Here is a 22,521-nt window from a genome sequence, read left to right on the forward strand (position 1 = left end):
AGGCCTAGAGCCCACACTTTACAGGCCTAGAGCCCACACTTTACAGGCATAGAGCCCACACTTTACAGGCCTAGAGCCCACACTTTACAGGCCTAGAGCCCACACTTTACAGGCACAGAGCACACACTTTACAGGCCTAGAGCCCACACTTTACAGGCCTAGAGCCCACACTTTACAGGCCTAGAGCCCACACTTTACAGGCCTAGAGCCCACACTTTACAGGCCTAGAGCCCACACTTTACAGGCCTAGAGCCCACATGACTGCTGATCATACGGTTGATTATATTTATGTGGTTGTACTCTTGATGCTAATAAATACTGTGTTTATTAGATCTGACTTGGAGCATCACCTGGATCACATGCCGATCAGCATGTCACCAGAGAAGGTTATACAGCATTACTGCTACTAGGTGACCTGCTGGGGGCTCGGCTCTCTATAACCAATAGTGCCAGCCTTCCCCTGCATGCACCCATAATGTCACCAGCACTAGGTCCTAATAGATTACCGCCGCTACCAAGGAGACAGATGCCAGACCAGCGCTGTAAATAGCAGGGACAGGACAGCTGGGGAACCCTAGAGTGGCAGAACACCAGGGCCCGGTGGCAAGACAACCTTTGCAATGTGTTCTGTATTTTTATATGTTGGTTCTATGAGCGCATCAAGGCCTGCTGGTAATGACTGCTCTCCCAATAAGCATTTTAAATAAATAAATAAATAAACCCTGATAGTTCTCCCACTGCTTTGGACCCTTATATTTTCTTGGTGTGCTGGTGACATATATCTCCTGGGGGGCCCCAGTATAGTAGGAAGGGAGCTCACTGCAGAACATGTGAAAGGGCCCATAGTGGGATCGTAGTAAAGGGCCCCAGGATATATATATAATTGCATTTTATAGTTGGCCCCCCTACTTTTGTCCCTGTCCCCCCATGTGCCCCCCCTAAATATGAAAGCTGGAGACGCCACTGCCAACCAGTGCCCACAATTGCCACCAATCAGTGCCCACAATTGCCAGCAATCTGTGCCCCCAATTGCCAGCAATCAGTGACAATAGTGATGTCAGTCAGTGCTGGCTATCACTGCTGCCTATCAATGCCCATCATTGCCGCCTATCTGTGCCACCCATCAGTGGCGCCTATCAGTGCTCATCAGTGTTACCTATCAGTGCCCATGAGGGCGGCATATGTGTGCCTCCTCATCAGTGCCACCTAATCAGTGGCCATAAGTGCCGCCTCATCAGTGCCCATAAGTGTCACCCTATCAGTGCCCATCAGTGCAGCCTTTCAGTGCTAGGTGAGGCCTAGTCATATTCCCAGGATATCGCTAAGTACTCCCAGGATGTTGCTAGGTGAGGCCTAGTCATATTCCCAGGATATCGCTAAGTACTCCCAGGACGTTGCTAGGTGAGGCCTAGTCATATTCCCAGGATATCGCTAAGTACTCCCAGGACGTTGCTAGGTGAGGCCTAGTCATATTCCCAGGATATCGCTAAGTACTCCCAGGATGTTGCTAGGTGAGGCCTAGTCATATTCCCAGGATATCGCTAAGTACTCCCAGGACGTTGCTAGGTGAGGCCTAGTCATATTCCCAGGATATCGCTAAGTACTCCCAGGACGTTGCTAGGTGAGGCCTAGTCATATTCCCAGGATATCGCTAAGTACTCCCAGGACGTTGCTAGGTGAGGCCTAGTCATATTCCCAGGATATCGCTAAGTACTCCCAGGACGTTGCTAGGTGAGGCCTAGTCATATTCCCAGGATATCGCTAAGTACTCCCAGGATCTTGCTAGGTGAGGCCTAGTCATATTCCCAGGATATCGCTAAGTACTCCCAGGATGTTGCTAGGTGAGGCCTAGTCATATTCCCAGGAAATCGCTAAGTACGCCCAGGACGTTGCTAGGTGAGGCCTAGTCATATTCCCAGGATATCGCTAAGTACTCCCAGGATGTTGCTAGGTGAGGCCTAGTCATATTCCCAGGAAATCGCTAAGTACTCCCAGGACGTTGCTAGGTGAGGCCTAGTCATATTCCCAGGATATCGCTAAGTACTCCCAGGATCTTGCTAGGTGAGGCCTAGTCATATTCCCAGGATATCGCTAAGTACTCCCAGGATGTTGCTAGGTGAGGCCTAGTCATATTCCCAGGAAATCGCTAAGTACTTCCAGCATGGCCGCTGATAAGCCGGTACAGCCAGCCCTGTTGTACTGGGCCCCGGCCAGCAGGGGGGCCCGGCAATCTGAACAGAGGGGTAGATTCAGTAACATTTGCGCAGTTTTTACGTAGGCGCAGGGCATCGTTTTTGCCCTGCGCCCCCGCAAATTTTCTGCGCTACCCTCGTTTCACGGAGCAGTAGCTCCGTAAATTGCGTGGGCGCTCCGGCAAAATGCCCGGCGTAAGCGCGCGCAATTTAAATGATCCCGTAGGGGGCGGGAATCATTTAAATTAGGCCGAGCGTAGTGCGCATGCTCCGTCGGGAAACTTTCCCGACGTGCATTGCGGTAAATGACGTCGCAAGGACGTCATTTGCTTCAAAGTGAACGTGAATGGCGTCCAGCGGCATTCACGATTCACTTACGCAAACAACGTAAATTTCAAATTTCGCGACACGGGAACGACGGGTATACTTTAGCATTGGCTGCCCCTGCTATAGAAGGGGCAGCCTTACGCAAAAAAAACGACGTACGCAAACGACGTAAACTGCGTACGCAGGGCTCTCGTAGGGTAGTGAATCGGCGTTTGTATGCAATTTGCATACTATACGCTGAACCACTACCGGAACGCCACCTAGCGGCCTGCGTAAGAATGCAGCCTAAGATATGAGGGCATAGGAGCCTTATGCCACGCATATCTTAGGCTGCAGTCGGCGTAACGAGCTCTCTGAATCAGGAGAAGTCGTTACGCCGGGGCAAGTAAGCAATTGCGCTGCGTAACTATGGTTACGCAGGCGCAATTGCTCTTTGAATCTGGGCCAGAGTCTCTGCCTGTGCCTCTCCTGGGTCCTGAAACTCCCCCCCCCCCCCATAGTCGGCAGTGTTATCTCCTGTCAGATGAAGAATGATCCCTCCAGAACATTCTCTCACTGCACTGTGTTAATGGTGAACTCCAGGGTTTGGATGCAGAAGTGTTTCTGCTGGAGGGCAGTGCCGGCCCAAGACATTGTGCTGCCTGGGACCAAGAATGAAATGCTGCCCCCCCCCAGAAAAAAAATCACGCCAACCAAAAGGCCCCCACATTCATTATCATGGCTCTATACATGTATAGGAGTATAAAGAGGACCTGTCATGGCTCTATACATGTATAGGAGTATAAAGGGGACCTGTCATGGCTCTATACATGTATAGGAGTATAAAGAGGACCTGTCATGGCTCTATACATGTATAGGAGTATAAAGAGGACCTGTCATGGCTCTATACATGTATAGGAGTATAAAGGGGACCTGTCATGGCTCTATACATGTATAGGAGTATAAAGGGGACCTGTCATGGCTCTATACATGTATAGGAGTATAAAGAGGACCTGTCATGGCTCTATACATGTATAGGAGTATAAAGGGGACCTGTCATGGCTCTATACATGTATAGGAGTATAAAGAGGACCTGTCATGGCTCTATACATGTATATAGAGGACCTGTCATTACTCTTTACATGTAAAGGAATATCAAGAGGACCTGTCATGGCTCTATAAAGGTATATAGGACTATAAAGAGTACTTGACATGGCTCTATACATGTATAAAGGAGTATAACGAGGGCCTGTCATGGCTCTATAGATGTATAAAGGAGTATAACGAGGGCCTGTCATGGCTCTATAGATGTATAAAGGAGTATAACGAGGGCCTGTCATGGCTCTATAACATGCACTGCTTGTTCCAACATAAGCGAGGGAGAAAAGGAGAAGTTCTGGAGCTCGGAGGCAGAAAAACACAATAGTGGTTTTAATTTAATTTTTTTTATTATGAAACGTTTTTTTTTTTTTTATTGGGTTTTATAAACCAAGTGTCACAATAAACAAGAACCAGAAATGCACTGGCATGACAGTAGGGGTTTCATGAAAAAATACATCAGGATTGATCAATTTTCAAGTATATATACCAAAGTTACATAATTAGTGTGGTTGAAAAAAGTACATCTAGTTCAATCAATAAACTATAACTTTCACACAAACAACTTAACAACACTTTTTTTTTTTTTTAACCAAAAACATGAAGTTAGAATACATTTTGACCTAAATTTTATGAAAAAAATATATTTTTAATTGGATGTTTTATAACAAAGTTTTTTTCTCTAAAATGTTGTTTTTTTTGTTTCTGTAATAATACAAAATAAATAAACCCAGTGGTAATCAAATACCACCAAACGAAAGCTCTTTGTGTGAAAAAAAAATATTAATTTTATTAGTTTTTTTTTTTTTTGCATGACTCAGAGATTGCCCATTAAAGTAGCACATTGCCAAATGGAAAATGGCCTGGTCATGAAGGGGGGGGGGGTAAAACCTTCCAGAGGATAAGTGGTTAAGAATATTGCACCTTGAGAACAAAGTAAAGTATAATTGTGCTATAAATAGTTGATTCCATACAAAATATTTACAGATTTCTATTTGTACAATTATTGCATACACAGTGAAAGAAATGCCATTACAATAAGGTCCATATCAGCACTTTCGAGAGTCAACCAATTGGCTACCAGCGCCTTATTGGTGTTGACTGTTAGCACAATGGATGCACCATGTGGTAGGTGGCTGTGGGGTTGCTTTACAAAAACTGGAGACTGCACCTCTGCATGGCAGCTTCTTTTCCAATTTTTTTTTTTTTTAAAGCCGTACAAATATATAAAACTGTACAATACAAAATGACACTAGTAATATATACCAGTGGTCGCTAAGAAAACGGAAATATGCAATTTTTTTGGCTATGACCAGGATTCTTAAGAGCAGAGAAGACCTCCTCCAAAGAGGAGCTGCATGACCTAGGAGGACTCCCCCAACATAGACAAGGGGGTCGTCGCAGCCATGAGTCAATCGCGGTAGCTGGTCTTTTTGCTTGTATACACAGCCTTCAAACTGGGAGTGGGACTGATGGCGGCCGACCAGCTGCCCCCACGCCACTATCCAAGGGGTAGTAAGAGGAGGGACAGCGATCCTCTCCCAAGGCACTATAAGGTTAGATTCAGATCTAATGAGGCCATCAGGTTATTCAGGGGTCCCAGTTTTTTTCGAATTGGGGAAGCTTGTCCTGCAGAGTGTCGTTCGTTTTAACATTATCCAGGATATATTGTGCTTTGAGGTCAAAGGATAGCACCATGGATTTCCAAGCTCTTGCGATCGTTATTCTGGTTGCCATAAAAATTAAGCATATTAGGCGTTAGGTGGGTATTGGGGCTCCCCCAACAGGGTACCTGAGGAGTGCCTGTTGCCAGGACCATCTTAATGCAAGGGCACTCCTGGGCACTGCCCAGGGGCCCCACAATAATCTTGCATTACATCATATTTGCCAACTGTCCTGGGACATTCATGCCTTTTACTAAACTGTCCCGAGATGGCCATGTCCCGGGAAGCATCCCAGAACCTATTCTCTGCCCTCCTGATCCCAGTATTGTGCCCTCCTAACCCCTCCTGTACTGTACCCTTCTGCATTCCCCCCTGTACGGTGCCCTTTGTGTTGATTAGTCTTTGATTTATGGAATGTTTTTCTTTTGTAAAATGTGTTTTATTGAAAGTTTTAATGAACCTATGTTTAATTATATCAACTATTTATACTCTTAAAAGTAGGTGCGTAAATTGGGGCAAGCTGGCAGGGGCCCAAGTGCATTACTTTGCCCAGGGGCCCATTAAGCTATTAAGACGGCCATGCCTGTTGTGGGAACTTGGTCAAATTAGTCCCCGTAAGGGAATAAGATTGTAGACTCTGCTCCAGAATCTATGAACTTTTGGGCACTTCTACCAAACATTGATACGCTGTTCCTTCTTGGCCGCACCCTCAAAAACACAAGGGGGAAGCTCCCGACACCCATTGGACAATTCGAGCCGGGGCTAAGTACCATTGTATTAGTACTTTATAGTTAGCTTTTATTAGGGAGGTGTTTATGATTGATTTTGCAGCTTCTTGTGCACTCTGTGGGGTCCAAGACCTTCCCTATATTTTGTTCCCATTTTTCCAAGCCAATGAGCTTCTAACTTTAGCTTCTTTAAATAACGCTTTGATAAAAAAAAAATGGAAGCTTTCTGTGCAGAGCTGAAACTGATTTTTCGCTCTCCAGTTTTGGTAAACCAACCCCTGTACGTCCCAGATGCCTGCCAGCCTTTATTGTTGGCTACGGCAACCCTTCTTCAAGGCACCATTCTTCAAGGCATGCTTGCCTTTGAATTTCCTAGTAAGTAATAACCAGACTTCATTCTGTCAAGTCACTATAAGATACAACAGGGGTGCCCAACCAGTGGTCCGGGGGCCACATGTGGCCCGCTGAGCCTTTTGATGTCACCCTTGACCTCCTGCTCTGGGATGGCAGGTTGGCAAGCCAAGATCATGGGTTTGCCGACCCGCCATCCCAGAGCATCAGTGTTGTGAATGAAGCTGGCGGTAGAGGAAGCGGGCAACTGTGGAGCAGAGCAGCATAAGCCGATGCTTCCTGTATAGCACCGGCTCCTGTCACAGGCAGAGTGATACCTAATGCACTCTGAATGGGACAGCAAACCTTAAAGCCCTTTCACACGATCGGTTCAACCCAATCGGATCTTCCATTCTCCTCTATGGAGCGGCAGATGTAGACGGACTTGTGTCCATTTACACCCGCATAGAATAAAGGGGATCCACCCCCTTTCATCTGGGCAGATCGTATAAGAGGGCCCATTCAGTAGAGTGGGCTGTGTTCGTGTCTGCTCTGCATATGCAGAACGGACACGGACCAGACATCCGCCCGCTCCGCTCATTGTGGCCCACGACCGGTTATTAAGTCGCTTAAGTGGCCTTCGCTCTTCAAGAGGTTGGGCACCCCTGACATACAAGGTTCTTTCTTTTTTTATAAACATGACAGAATTCACAGGCATTGCTTTGTAGAATACATTTCTGTGTCCCATCCTTATCTTGTTTTTTACTTTTTAGCAGCTGAATGGCAAAAATAAATAAAAGATGAACCGGTCCTATGAATAATCTGTTGGCTTTACATTCAATTTATAATCGATGTCGGCATAAGCATGACAGGGTGGCTTTAATTTCGCTGGTAGCTGGATTGTTTATCAGGCTTGAACAGTTTCAGAACATTCTGGATTACCTTGAATTTGCAAGATTCCAAGAGGTTTTTAATCTCTTTCTGCAATTTATCCTTGTGTTCATTGATGAATCTTTTTTCTATGGTCTCTCTACTCACAATCTCTCCATTACTATCATAAGTATGTATTGTTCTTTTTATGTCCTCGTTTTTACGTAACAGATTATTTAGAGACTCTGTTTCCGCACAATTGCCAAATCTCCAATCTTCTTGTTTGCCGGTATTCTCAAATTTGGGAACAAATTCAGCAAGATACATTTTCTTACATTTAGTACAGGGTGATATCGGCTTGTAGGTTCGAGTAGTAGTATTAAACTTGTAGGAATAACAGCACACGTCGTTGGGGAACTGAATCCCATGGCCACTTTGTCCACATCTCACTTCGTATGAAATAACTTTGTCCCACACCAACAGGGTAGATATGCCAATCATTATCTTTCTAGGCACTTTGCCTTTGTAGGCTATGGATGACCCGTAGGTATTGACACTGTGGGGATCATTAACACAGCTGTGGCAAATGACGGCAGCGGACAGTGCAAAGTCTTTGGGTCTAAGTTGGTTTTTTTCATCGTCATAAAACTTAGTCAAAAACTCGTGGTTCCTCTTCTCCAGTTCTTTCAAGATGGATTCTCTCTTTCCATCATAAAACTTGGTAATCTGAAAATTGGATGAAAAAACAAAAAGTAATGCAGATTGGATTATCATATCCATTTCTAATAGTTAAAGCTTAAAGGGGTTGTAAAGGTTTGTTTTTTATTTTCTAAATAGGTTCCTTAAAGCGGTGGTTCACCCACACTAACAACATTTTAGCATTAAATGAGGCATAGTAGCGCGAGCTACAGTATGCCTGTATTGATTTTTTTAGCCCGGTACTCACTGTGCAATCCTCTATAGAAGATTCCGACTCCCCGCGGGGAATGGGCGTTCCTATCAAGAGGGAGGATGATTGACGGCCGGCTATGGCACGTCACGCTCCCCGAAGATAGCCGGAACAGGTCTCGGCTCTTCACGGCGCTATACGGCGCCTGCGCACAGACTATGCGCAGGCGCCGTGAAGCGCCAAGTCCTATTTCGGCTATTTCCGGAGAAGCGTGACGTGCCATAGCCGGCCGTCAATCATCCTCCCTCTTGATAGGAACGCCCATTCCCCGCGGGGAGTCAGAATCTTCTATAGAGGATTGCACAGTGAGTACCGGGCTAAAAAAATCAATACAGGCATACTGTAGCTCGCGCTACTATGCCTAATTTAATGCTAGAAAAAAAAAAATGTTTCATTAGGGTGAACCACCGCTTTCACCACTTAAGGTCCTTTAGGCAGCTAAAGGACCCGGCCAGGTTTTGCGATTCGGCACTGTGTCGCTTTAACAGACAATTGCGCGGTCGTGCGACGTGGCTCCCAAACAAAATTGGCGTCTTTTCCCCCCACAAATAGAGCTTTCTTTTGGTGGTATTTGATCACCTCTGCTGTTTTTATTTTTTGCGCTATAAACAAAAATAGAGAGACAATTTGGAAAAAAATGCAATATTTTTTACTTTTTGCTATAATAAATATCCCCCAAAAACATATATACAATTATTTTTTTCCTCAGTTTAGGCCGATACGTATTCTTCTACCTATTTTTGGTAAAAAAAAAAATCGCAATAAGCGTTTATCGATTGGTTTGCGCAAAATTTATAGCGTTTACAAAATAGGGGATAGTTTTATTATTATTTATTTTTTTTACTACTAATGGCGGCGATCAGCGATTTTTTTCGTGACTGCGACATTATGGCGGACACTTCGAAAATTTTTGACACATTTTTGGGACCACTGTCATTTTCACAGCAAAAAATGCATTTAAATTGCATTGTTTATTGTGAAAATGACAGTGGCAGTTTGGGAGTTAACCACAGGGGGCGCTGTAGGAGTTAGGGTTCATCTAGTGTGTGTTTACAACTGTAGGGGGGTGTGGCTGTAGGTCTGACGTCATCGATCGAGTCTCCCTATAAAAGGGAACACACGATCGATGCAGCCGCCACAGTGAAGCACGGGGAAGCTGTGTTTACATACGGCTCTCCCCGTTCTTCAGCTCCGGGGAGCGATCGTGAGGGGTGGCTAGAAACGAATAGCCGCGCCCTCGTCCCGGATCGCTCCCCGAGGGGACCCGACCGCCGCAAGATCGGACCCCCCACCCACGTCTAGGCAGGGACGTACAGGTAAGCCAATGTGCCTGTACGTGCCATTCTGCCGACGTATATGTACATGCGGCGGTCGGGAAGGGGTTAACATTGGTACGCCTCATCTACGCCTCATATGGCAGGGGTAACTTTACGCCGGGAAAAGCCTAACGTAAACGGCGTATCTGTAATGCGACGGACAGGCAAGCGTTCGTGATTTGGCGTATCTAGCTGATTTACATATTTCTAGGCGTAAATCAGCGTACACGCCCCTAGCGGCCAGCGTAAATATGCAGTTAAGATACGACGGCGTACGAGACTTACGCTGGTCGTATCTTAGTGAAATTTTGGCGTATCTGATTCTTCGAATCAGGCGCCAAGATACGACGGCTCAGACTCAGAGATACGACGGGGTATCTGGAGATACGCCCTACGAGAATCTGGGTCACTGTGTGTTTTTTTTAGCTCTTTAGCGCCACCCTTTGGGCATCTTCTGCTAATGTTGTGTCTGAGCATTGCTTCCGAGCATGCGTGTTTGTACTTTGGAGTTTTGTCCGACGAATTTGAGTACACACGATCGGAAAACCTGACAACAGACCGTTGTTGGCGGAAAATTTTAAAGCTTGCTATCCAACATTTGTCCGCAAAAAATCAGACAACATATATAATAATTATAGTTTTGTTTTTTTAGGAAAAGTACTCTGATTAACATGTGATTGGGAGAAAACAAGATACTTACATATTCCAAGAGGATGGAGTATGGCGTCTGAGATGGCAAGTGTGTTTTGTATTCTGCTAAAGGCTTTTTAAACACCTTTTCTATGATATTCCATGCATTGGGAGGAACAAATTCCTCGGGTTTGACTTGTGGGTCATTTATGTGTCCAAAAAAGAAGATGGAATGATACACCTAGAGGGAAGCAAAATATAAAATCAGCTGGTTGCAAAAATGTAATATTGAAGTACAGATAAACCTGTTCAACTAAAAGCTCCTCAAGCAAATGTGAGGGGGGAACATCGCAGGTTCTGTAAGGCCAGGCCACCATAGGCGTACGCAAGGGGTGTGCCTAGTGTGCCTGGGCACACCCTAATCCTGGGTTTGGCAACCCATCAATGGCGGGTAAACCACGATCCTTCCTTGTCGACCCTCAGAACCGGAAAAGCAGCAGGGGTGGAACTTAGTGGAACCGTTCTGTATTTTCAGGCTGCAGCAGCTGAAAGTAGGCTTCTCCTCCTCTCCCTCTTTTAGACATTCAGCTGCCACAGGCGGAAAATAGATAGGATCGTGCCACTCCTGACATCCCTCCATTGTTTCAGGAGGGAGAATGGGGAAGAGGCCGGTAAATATGTCAAACGCATATTCGTTGGAGCTTTGGGGTGCACACCCTAATGCAATACGCTGTGCACACCTATGATGGCCACCTTGCGGACACCTGCATGAAGCCTTAAGTTGAATGTCCAGCTAAAACCTTTTTTCTTAGCTTGGACAGAATATGGAAGGTTTGGTGGGGAATGTTGTGTTTACTTCTATTCTAGGCTCCTTATAAAGAGATTTTCCCCTCATTTCCTGTCCTGCTGACAACGTTTTTCCAAAAGTGGAAAAGGCCAATCGATGGGTAGGGAGCCATATATCATGTGCAGCTGTGTAACGACTTGCAAGTTCTTACACGATGACGCATTCTGTCCCATATCACTGCACACTTAGGCCCAGATTCACGTAGACCGGCGTATCTTTGTGCAGGCGTAACGTACGTACGTTACGCCTCCGCAACTTAGACGGGCAAGTGCAGTATTCTCAAAGCCCCTTCTTCCGTAAGTTGCGGCAGCGTAGCATAAATAGGCCGGCGTAAGCCCGCCTAATTCAAATGTGGAACAGGGGGGCGTGTTTTATGTAAATAACTTGTGACCCGACGTGATTGAAGTTTTTCACGAACGGCGCATGCGCCGTCCGTGGAATATCCCAGTGTGCATTGCTCCAAAGTACGCTGCAAGGACGTATTGGTTTCGACGTGAACGTAAATTACGTCCAGCCTCATTCACGAACGACTTACGCAAACTACGTAAATTTTTTAAAATTTGACGCGGGAACGACGTCCATACTTAATATTGGTACGCCGCATGTACGCCTCATATAGCAGGGGTAACTTTACGCCGGGAAAAGCCTTATGTAAACGGCGTATCTGTACTGCGTTGGCCGGGCGTACGTTCGTGAATTCGCGTATCTAGCTGATTTACATATTTCTAGGCGTAAATCAGCGTACACGCCCCTAGCGGCCAGCGTAAATATGCAGCTAAGATCCGACGGCGTAAGAGACTTACGCCGGTCGGATCTAATACAAATCTATGCGTAACTGATTCTAAGAATCGGGCGCATAGATACGACCACTCAGACTCAGAGATACGACGGCGTTTGTAAGACCGCTGTGCAAATACGGTGTGACAAAAAGTATTGCAATGACCGCCATTTTTTTTTCTAGGGTGTTAGAAAAAAAATTATAAGGTTCCAAGTAATTTTCTAGCAAAAAAAATAGTTTTTAACTTGTAAACACTGAGTCTGAAAAACAGGCTCGGTCTTTAAAGTGGTTAACCTCCCTGGCGGTATGATTCTGTCTGGAATTACGTACCAAAAGCGGTACAATTATTTTGCAAGGAAATTTGGAGTTTTATACTGTTGGCCTGTAATTTTTAGAAATAACTCACTTAAATCTGACCAAGCAAGAGTCTTGTAGGCATCCCGGGTATGATTTTTTTTTTAAAACAAAATTATAAATAATTATAACAAATAATAATATAATTATAATAAAAAATATTCAATAATGTAATCAACTCAAAATCACTGAAATTTGCTCAGTTGCAGAATTGTCGCTGTCATTATTTTTTTTTTTTTTATGACGAATTTCCCCACAAATCGCTATCGCACATTTCTGCAAGTGATTATAATTTATTATCGCTGTTTTCTAGCTGATCTAAAACCATTTTTGACATAAAGGGACACTTTTGGACAATCTACAGTTTTTAGGCAGAAATGACATTTTTTATTTTTTATAAAAGTACATGCAGGACACTGGGCAGACCACTAGGGACAAGGGGGGTGTGTATTTTTTACATACAGTACTGTAATCTATAAGATTACAGTATACTGTATGTAAAGTGTTTGTTTACTTTTTTGAATTTGGCGCCGTTCTCCGCTCCCGTGCGTCGTAACGTCGCAGGGAACGGAGATTGGCGGCACACGGGGAGACTGTGAATCGAGCGAGGAGGTCCCGCTCGCTCACACAGCGGGGTGGCATCGCTGGATCCAGGGACAAGGTGAGTAACTTGCCTGTGGATCCAGCGAGAAGGTAAGCCGCGCCGCTGCACACTCTGCACGTCCACCCCGAGCGTGACTCGGGGTTACCGATCCTAACATGAAAAACCAACCCCGAGTCACGCTCGGGTTTACCGCCAGGGAGGTTAAGGCTGAGTTTTTGGCAGATATTGATAACAATTTAATCATTCAGTATTAACACTAATACTAAACAATACTAAACATTATTCTTTCAAAACTTGATTCAAATGTTTTTAACCAGAGTTCAGTGTCGCCTGTATTTGTGCGATACACTTACCCTTTGCATGTACAGAAAGGCTTCCTCCCCATTAGCTTTCGTTTCCTCCAGGAGATTATGGAAAACTTCCAGGAAAGTTGCTCCACTAGCTCTGATGGTTTGTTTCAAGTAGACTTTATCTTTACTTTTTTTGGTCTTTTTATTTTGCCTACAAAAAAAGAATGAAAAGATGCTAGGATTACAAAGATATATTTTATATATTTATATACAGTTTATTTTTCTTTTGCAGACCTTTTTATATATATATATATATATACACGTGTATATATATATATATATATATATATATATATATATATATATATATATATATATATATATATATATATATATATATATATATATATATATAATTATATATTATATAAAAAAAATTGGGGTTTACATCCACTTTAATGGACATGCAGTGAAATGACCAAAATAAATATATATTTATTTTGGTCATTTCACGTCCATTAAAGTGGATGTAAACCCCAATTTATTTATTTTTTTGCTGTCACAATGTAGAGTATAAGATTTCCTATCCTCTGCGCCCAGTCTTGCCACAAACGGTTAATCCAGCTCTGAGCAATCCTCTTTTCTTTTTTTCAGTGAGATAAACGGACAAACAGGAGAAAACTTTTGTCTGTTCTTCCCCCTTGCTGTGAGTGACAGGTTATTTACATATCTCATGCACTAGCCTGAGACGGGCATTATTTTGTAATTCCCACCCCCCACTCCTTTTCTGAAGTCATGTGGTTTCTTTTCTGGATGTTAGTGATCATAGCAGAATTTAGTGTAAGGAATACACAGGAGAAAATGCATGTTGACAAGGAGTGCAGAGGTGGGCGGGGAGTCTACTGACATCACGACTCCACCGACCGAGCTCCAGACAACAGATCCACCCACAGAATCTGCAGTTTTTCAGTTCTTATAACAGACAGAGGGGAGACATGTGACAGGTAAGGATACATGCAGGAGGCATCTATATCCTTATAGATCAGCACTATGGCAGTAGATTAGAAAGGATGAGGGGGCTTTACATCCAATTTAAAGGGAGGAGAACGTGTGTGTGTGTGTGTGTGTTGTATATATAAATCAGCGGCCCATAAGGGGTGCAGGGGCGCTACCCCCTAATTCCTTGCTGGACGCATAGATTTCTACAATCATTTTTCTTTTCTTTTTTTTTATTTGAAACACCTGATTAGAGACTGATGCTCTAATTGGCTTCAAAAGGGTTGGGCTCGGGGGAAAGAGCACTGTGCCCAGAGCCCACCCACTTGTGACATTAGCAAATCAACATTCACTTTTGTCTTCCTGCTTCTCCTCCCCGGCCAATCGGGGCACGAAGCAGGCCTTAAGAAGCGATTGGCCAGAAGGAAAAGCTGGGGGAAGCCACCAGCACCCTGGATGGGGTAAGTGTGGATTGGGAGGGAGGGAGTTTGTTTGCCCCCCCTCCCCCCAAAAAAAATGGAGCACCATCCACCACTGGTATATATCCACTTCCCGACCGCCTCATGTAGATGTACGTCGGCAGAATGGCACGGACAGGCACATCAACGTACCTGTACGTCCCTGCCTAGACGTGGGTCGGGGGTCCGATCGGGACCCCCCCCCCCGCTACATGCGGCGGTCGGGTTCCCTCGGGGAGCGATCCGGGACGACGGCGCGGCTATTTGTTTATAGCCGCTCCGTCGCGATCGCTCCCCGGAGCTGAAGAACGGGGAGAGCCGTGTGTAAACACGGCTTCCCCGTGCTTCACTATGGCGCTGCATCGATCGAGTGATCCCCTTTATAGGGGAGACTCGATCGATGACGTCATTCCTACAGCCACACCCCCCTACAGTTGTAAACACACACTAGGTGAAACGAAACTCCTACAGCGCCCCCTGTGGTTAACTCCCAAACTGCAACTGTCATTTTCACAATAAAGAATGCAATTTAAATGCATTTTTTGCTGTGAAAATGACAATGGTCCCAAAAATGTGTCAAAATTGTCCGAAGTGTCCGCCATAATGTCCCAGTCACGAAAAAAATCGCTGATCGCCGCCATTAGTAGTAAAAAAAAAAAAAAAAAAAAAAAATGCAATAAAACTATCTCCTATTTTGTAAACACTATAAATTTTGCGCAAACCAATCGATAAACGCTTATTGCGATTTTTTTTACCAAAAATATGTAGAAGAATACGTATCGGCCTAAACTGAGGAAAATAATATTTTTTATATATGTTTTTGGGGGATATTTATTATATCAAAAAGTAAAAAATATTGCATTTTTTTCAAAATTGTCGCTTTATTTTTGTTTATAGCGCAAAAAATAAAAACCGCAGAGGTGATCAAATACCACCAAAAGAAAGCTCTATTTGTGAGGAAAAAAGGACGCCAATTTTGTTTGGGAGCCACGTCGCACGACCGCGCAATTGTCTGTTAAAGCGACGCAGTCCCGAACTGTAAAAACACCTTGGGTCTTTAGGCAGCATATTGGTCCGGGGCTTAAGTGGATATACAGTACATTTGTACTGTCATATTTCAATTGAATGTAATTAAAAATGACCTTTCCCTTTCAATCTGTTTTTTTTTTTCTTCTGTAAAATACAATAGGGCTACCTGGAGGTGTTCTGCGCCAAGATGGTGTACAGATCACCCCCCCAGATATGTATTTTCCCGCTTGTGTGATTGGCTTACTCATATTCCCAGAAGTCTGTACTAAGATACAAGTGAGATTTTGGGCATCCCCTGCAACAAAAATGTCATGTCTAAAGGGGTGCAGACCCTGCCACTTTCCTCATTAGAGCCCTGAAGGTGCAGCAGCCGATTGATAATTATGAAACCACTCCCATACAATCCAAATCCTGGCTTGGAGATCAAAGGGGGTTCTTTATCAGGTATTAGAAGAGGTGAAAACAAACCGGAGCTTTGAAACGCCAACAAATACGGCAAACTAAAACAAAATTACCTCGGTCCCCTCGGCTCTTTCATGTTTTCCTATGGGAAAGAAAAAAAAAATACCATCATACCAGCTATTTATAAGTAACAGACAAACTTCAGAAAGATCGGCGTAATTTTCGGCGGGCGTAGCGAATCTCATATGCGCTACGCCGCCGTAACCTAGAGAGGCGAGTACAGTATTCAGAAAGAACTTGCGCCCTAAGTTACGGCGGCGTAGCGTAAATGGGACAGCGTAAGCCCGCCTAATTCAAATTATCAAGGCAGTGGGCGTGTTGTATTGAAATGAGCCGTGACCCCATGCAAATGAGGGGCCGAACGAACGGCGGAACAGTCGTCGAATTTTACGTTGTTTACGTAAGTCGTACGCGAATAGGGCTGTGCGTAAGTTACGTTCACTTCGTAGGCAGTGTTCGACGTATCTTAGGCATTCTAGCTGACGTGATTTTGGAGCATGCGCACTGGGATACGTCCACGGACGGCGCATGCTCCAAAATCACGTCGGCTAGAATGCCTAAGATACGTCGAACACTGCCTACGAAGTGAACGTAACTTACGCACAGCCCTATTCGCGTACGACTTACGTAAACGACGTAAAATTCGACAACTGTTCCGACGTCCATACCCTAACATTGGCTGCGCCTCATATAGCAGGGGTAACTTTACGCCGGTCGTACGCCTTACGTAAACGACGTATATCAATGCGCCGGGCGCAAGTACGTTCGTGAATCGGCTTATCTAGCTCACTTGCATATTCTACACGTAAATCTACGGAAGCGCCCCTAGCGGCCAGCGCAAAAATGCGCCCAAGATACGACGGCGTAAGAGACTTACGTCGGTCGTATCTTGGCCAAATTCAGGCGTATCTGATTCTTTGAATCAGGCGCCTAGATACGACGGCGCTCATTCGGACTTACGACGGCGTATCTGGAGATACGCCGTCGTAAGTCCTTTCTGAATCTGGCCCATTGTGTGCTGGATGGGGGCTGGCATGGCTACTTCTTTTGAAATTGCTAATTGCTTGGCTATCTCTGGCTTTAGTACTCTCCATTAGACATGTGCAATTCGTTACGATTTGGCTTTTCGTAAAAATATTGCATATTCGTTCATTCGGAAGCACCCAAATAAACGAAAGACTATTTGACAAATTCTTTCGAAAAGAATGAAAATTCGAAAGAAAATCCCAACATCTGAAAGAACGACAATTCGAAAATAACGAAAATCCGAGCATCAGAAAGAACGACAATTCGCAAATCTGAAAATCTGAAATAATTCATTCAAAAATAACGAAAATCCGATCAGAAAGAACAACAATTCGAAAATCAGAACGAAAATCGAAAAAATCGGAAAGAAAACCAGAAAACAAAAATCTGAGAGCGAAAATTCAAAAATCAGAAAGGACGAAAAATATTTGGATTGTTTTGTTTTTCGTATTTTCTATTATAATTCAATTAAATTATTAACCATTATTATAGTTTTTTTTTATTATTATTTATAAATAATAATAATAATAATAATAATAATAATAATAATTATTATTATTATTATTATTATTATAATAATAAAACCTATAATAGTAATAAATTATTAAATTATAGGTATTGGAATTTCCTTTCAAATTTGGCTGTAACGAAGATGAATTATCCGAAATAATGAATGCCACATTTAAACATAACAAATACGAATGCATCCGAAGTTATGAATTATTGAAATAACGAATGCCGATCATAACGAATGATCCGATAAACAAGAAGAAAAAAAAATCACTTTTTTTTTTTCCGGCAGTGTCTCCTCTCCATGGCAGTGACCTGTATATAGGGAAAAGTGAAAACTCCTGGGGGCAGAACCTCGTACAGCGGCGCATTTAAGCTCCAGGCGTAGCGTATCTAAGATACATTACGCCGCCGTAACTTACCGTATTTATCGGCGTATATCGCGCACTTTTTTGCCCTGAAAATCAGGGCAAAATCGTGGGTGCGCGATATACGCCGATACCCGCTTTCCCGCGCCGAGTTTGAATACTGCGCCGGCATATACCGAGCGCAGTACACTCGGGCAGGCTCGGCCAGTCTCGGCTTCTTCCGCGGTCACGTCCTGGACGTACAGGACATGAGCGCGACAGTTGCCGAGCCTGCCCGAGTGTACTGCGCTCGGTATATGCTGGCGCAGTATTCAAAACTCGGCGCGGGAAACGTGCGGGGAGGACGCGAGGATGCCGGACCCGCCGAAGAGGACACCGGACCCGCCAAAGAGGACACCGGACCCGCCGCAGAAGGACACCCGAAGCCGCAGAAGGACGCCGGACCCGACGAGGCCGCCGATGGACGCCGCGCAAGACACCAAAACTGTAAGTACAAAAATAACTTTTTTTCCACAGGATTGGGGGTCACTTTGGGGGTGCGCGGTATACGGGGGAGCGCGTTATACCGCGATAAATACGGTACTTTTTTTTTTTAAATCCAAATAGAATCCGCGCCGTAAGTTACGGCGGCGTAGTGTATCTTTGCCGGCGTAATGGCGCCTAATTCAAATGGATGCAATGGGGGCGTGTTTTATGTAAATACGTCGTGACCCGACGTAAACAACGTTTTTTTTTAACTGCGCATGCGCCGTCCTTGGGGGAATTCCAGTGCGCATGCTCGCAATTAACCCGGAACAAGCCAATGCTTCCGACGGTGACGTCATTCTACGCAAATCCCTATTCGCGAACGACTTACGCAAACGACGTAAAAATTTCAAAATTCTACGCGGGAACGACGGCCATACTTAACATTGCCTCATAACAGCAGCTTTAACTATACGCCGGAAAAAGCCGAACGCAAACGACGTAAAAAAAATGCGCCGGCCGTACGTACGTTCGTGGATCGCCGTAAATAACTAATTTGCATACTTGACACGGATTTCAACGGGAAAAAGCCACCTAGCGGCCACCGAAAGATTGCATCTAAGATCCGATGGCGTACTAAGACGCACGCCTGTCGGATCGATCCCAGATGCCGTCGTATCTTGTTTTGTGGATACAAAACAAAGATACGACGCGGGAAATTTAAAATTACGCCGGCGTATCAAGAGATACGCCAGCGTAATGCTTTTGTGGATCTGCCCCCTGATCTGCACACCCACTTCAGATGAGAAGGTCAGAAGGTATTGAAGCCAGAGACAGCCAGGCAAATAACATTTTCAGGAGTTCAAACCTGGGCCCAAAGCATGTATTATTTTCTGAAAAGGATTCGATTTCTAGGTACTATTATGTACAAAGTACTTTCACTTACCTGGTCCTGTGAAGAGTTGGAATCATTTGTCTCCATGGGCTCTGGTTCTTGGTTATTTTGGTCCATTGCAATTTTCTGGTAAGTAGTCCTGATTTCCAACAAAAAAATGGTATTGATTGTATATGATCTTTAGGGACTAAATGCAAGCAGTGTGTAAGAACCCCAACACACAGTAACCAAGCACATTTTAGGAACACCCTTTGACCTCCCCTGATGTTAACCCAGTGTCATTAGTACAGTGACAGTGCATATTTTTTGTGCTGAAAAAGCCCCCCTCGGCTTATACTCGAGTCACCTTTTTGCGCCTGACCTCCAGGACTTTGGGGAATGGGGATCAGCTGGCCGTAGGTCCCTTAGACCCCATGTAGCTCCACTCTTCCTCTACAAGTGTGCAAAGTTTGTTGTCTGGGGGACCTACCGCCTACGGCTGGGGAGCACCGATTTTTCAAAGCTGGGCACCCCTTCCATAGACTCCCATGTTAAAAGGTAATTTCTCCGGTGATTTTGGGGACCCGGTACCGGCCGGTCGTAGGTCCCCTGGCCTCGGAACTTCGCTCACATATAGACCCATTTCTCCTATATAAGTGTGCATAGTTTGTTGTCCAGGGGACCTATTACCGGGTAGCACCGATTTTTCAAAGCTGGGCACCCCTTCCATAGACTCCCATGTTAAATGGTAATTTCTCTGGTGATTTTGGGGACCCGGTACTGGCCGGTCATAGGTCCCCTGGCCTCGGAACTTCGCACACATATAGACCCATTTCTCCTATATAAGTGTGCATAGTTTGTTGTCCGGGGGACCTATTACCGGGTAGCACCGATTTTTCAAAGCTGGGCACCCCTTCCATAGACTCCCATGTTAAACGGTCATTTCTCCGGTGAATTCAGGGACCCGGTACTGGCCGGTCGTAGGTCTCCTGGACCCGGAACCTGGCACACATGTAGCCCCAATTCTCCTCTACAAGTGTGCATAGTTTGTTGCCTGGGGGACCTATTACCGGGTAGCACTGATTTTTCAAAGCCGGGCACACCTTCCATAGACTCTAATGTTAAACGGTCATTTCTCCGGTGAATTTGGGGACCCGGTACTGGCCGGTCGTAGGTCTCCTGGACCCGGAACCTGGCACACATGTAGCCCAATTTCTCCTCTACAAGTTTGCAAAGTTTGTTGTCTGGGGGACATACGGCTAGGGAGCACCGATTTTTCAAAGCCAGGCACCCCTTCCATAGACTCCCATGTTAAACGTCAGTCTAGTCATGGGCACAGTGAGGCATGGGTATAGGGAGGCATGGGTATAGTGAGACATGGACACAGTGAGGCATGGGTATAGTGAGGCATGGGTATAGTGAGGCATGGGCACAGTGAGGCATGGGCACAGTAAGGAATGGGCACAGTAAGGCATGCACATGGACACAGTGAGGCATGCAGATGGACACCCTAGGCTTATTCTCGAGTCAATACGTTTTCCCGTTTTTTGTGGTAAAATTAGGTGCCTCGGCTTATACTCGAGTATTTACAGTATTTGTATATATTTGGGGGGTTCTAAGTAATTTTTTTGCAAAAAAATACAGATTTTTACATGTAGAAGAGAAATGTCAGAATAGGTCTGGCCTTGCAGTGGTTTGAAAATGAAAAAGTTAGTTATGACGACAATAATAGAGTATAGTAACTTTTCTGAGCATGCAAAAGACAAAATGACGGGTAAAGTACAATCAGGAAGAAAATCGTTCTGTAAAACCCTACGACTTTTTCTACTGTCAGAAGCAGAAAGCCTCTTTGCTCGTGTTATTCAGAATCTAGCAATGGTAAATAGGAGAACCCTACCTTCAGGTGGACAGTCCTGAATCAATGGTCTGGATTTTTCTTTCTGCACGGTTCTACCCGTCCTCAGACCAGATAAACCCTCCAGTCTTACTAATACTAGGAAATAGAAACTGATCTGTAGAAAGGAGGGGACAGATTTGAAACAGGAAGGGCAAGCCGTATGTGATTCACATTCCATCCTCCTAATCGTCACGGCGTACAGTTCAAGTTCAATATCCCTGACTGTTGTCTGGGCAAGTTTCATAACAGTAATGTGTATACTGTACCTGCCTTTCTCAGGGAAATCCCCCAAGTAGGCGAGGTTCAAAAAATACATCAAAACACTTGTGCACAACGGAAAAATTCATTGGCCCAGATTCTCGTAGAATCGCGCAAAACTGTGCGGGCGTAACGTATCTCATTTACGTTATGCCGCCGCTAGTTTTACAGGCAAGTGCTTTATTCACAAAGCACTTGCGTGTAAAGTTGCGGCCGCGTAGCGTAAATCACCTGGCGCAAGCCCGCCTAATTCAAATTAGGCGGGTAGGGGGCGTGTAGTATTTAAATTAAGCGCATTCCCGCACCGAACGTACGTTCGTAAAATATCCCAGGGTGCAGTGCAACAAATGATGTCGCAAGGACGTCATTGGTTTCGACGTGAACGTAAATGGCGTCCAGCCCCATTCACAGACGACTTACGCAAACAACGTAAATTTACAAATTTCGACGCGGGAACGACGGCCATACTTAACATTGATTGCGCCTCATATACCCAGGGGCAACTTTATGCCGGGACAAGCCTAACGTAAACGTCGTAACTTTACTGCGTCGGCCGCGCGTACGTTCGGGAATTCGCGTATCTAGCTAATTTGCATACTCGACGGGGAAAACGACGGAGGCGACACCTAGCGGGCAAAAAAAAAAATTGCATTTAAGAGCCTTACACCTATCGGATCTAATGGTTATCTATGCGTAACTGATTCTAAGAATCAGTCGCATAGATACGACGGCCCAGATTAGGACTTACGACGGCGTACATGTTGTTGCGCCGTCGTAAGCCCTTTGAGAATCTGGGCCATTTAGTTTAGTTTAGTTTAGTTTAGTTTCTTTTCCGTCCTGTTGATTCGTAATCATTCGTAATTTTGCTAAACGGGATTTTTCGTGTTCGGACTAATTCGTATTTTTGCAAGCGTAATTTTTCGTTGAATCGGAATGATTCGTATTAATGTAAGCCTTATTTTTAGTCGATTTATAATTTGTGCTTTCCGTAGAGTACATTGACCCGGATTCACAAAGCATTTCAGTGCATTTCACCAAAAAAGCCGCTTCCAGACCAGGCATCGTGTGACCATGTGACCACCACGATTGGCTGTCACGGCGGCAGTGTTGCCAACCGTCAGTATTTTTACTGGCAGACAGTAAAAAACAGGCAAATTTTTTCCTGCCAGTAAATGTCAATAAAAGGAAAAGGTTGCCAGTAAAAAATATGGCTGTGTAGGGT

The 22,521-nt window shown here is 44.8% G+C and overlaps 1 protein-coding gene across 1 annotated transcript; it reads right to left on the reverse strand.

Moving 5' to 3' along the window:
* Positions 1-7,172: 7,172 nt before the first annotated feature.
* LOC120918937 lies at positions 7,173-21,193 on the reverse strand. Its single transcript, XM_040330838.1, has 6 exons — positions 21,042-21,193; positions 19,217-19,304; positions 15,955-15,983; positions 13,020-13,167; positions 10,154-10,324; positions 7,173-7,914 (listed from the first exon to the last, which is right to left on the reverse strand). Exons 2-6 carry the CDS (start codon positions 19,280-19,282, stop codon positions 7,198-7,200), a joined length of 1,131 nt encoding a protein of 376 aa, XP_040186772.1. The 5' UTR covers positions 19,283-19,304; positions 21,042-21,193; the 3' UTR covers positions 7,173-7,197.
* Between the last annotated feature and the right edge of the window lie 1,328 nt (positions 21,194-22,521).

Source organism: Rana temporaria, chromosome 12, assembly GCF_905171775.1.
Source record: "Rana temporaria chromosome 12, aRanTem1.1, whole genome shotgun sequence".
Lineage (NCBI taxonomy): Eukaryota > Metazoa > Chordata > Amphibia > Anura > Ranidae > Rana > Rana temporaria.

Coding starts and splice junctions, on each gene's coding strand:
- LOC120918937 (XM_040330838.1), bottom strand. CDS start 19,282: ATGGACCAAAATAACCAAGAACCAGAGCCCATGGAGACAAATGATTCC. Junction 15,984..19,216: donor CCAACTCTTCACAGGACCAG/GTAAGTGAAAGT, acceptor TCTTTCCCATAG/GAAAACATGAAAGAGCCGAG. Junction 7,915..10,153: donor ACTCCATCCTCTTGGAATAT/GTAAGTATCTTG, acceptor TCCAATTTTCAG/ATTACCAAGTTTTATGATGG.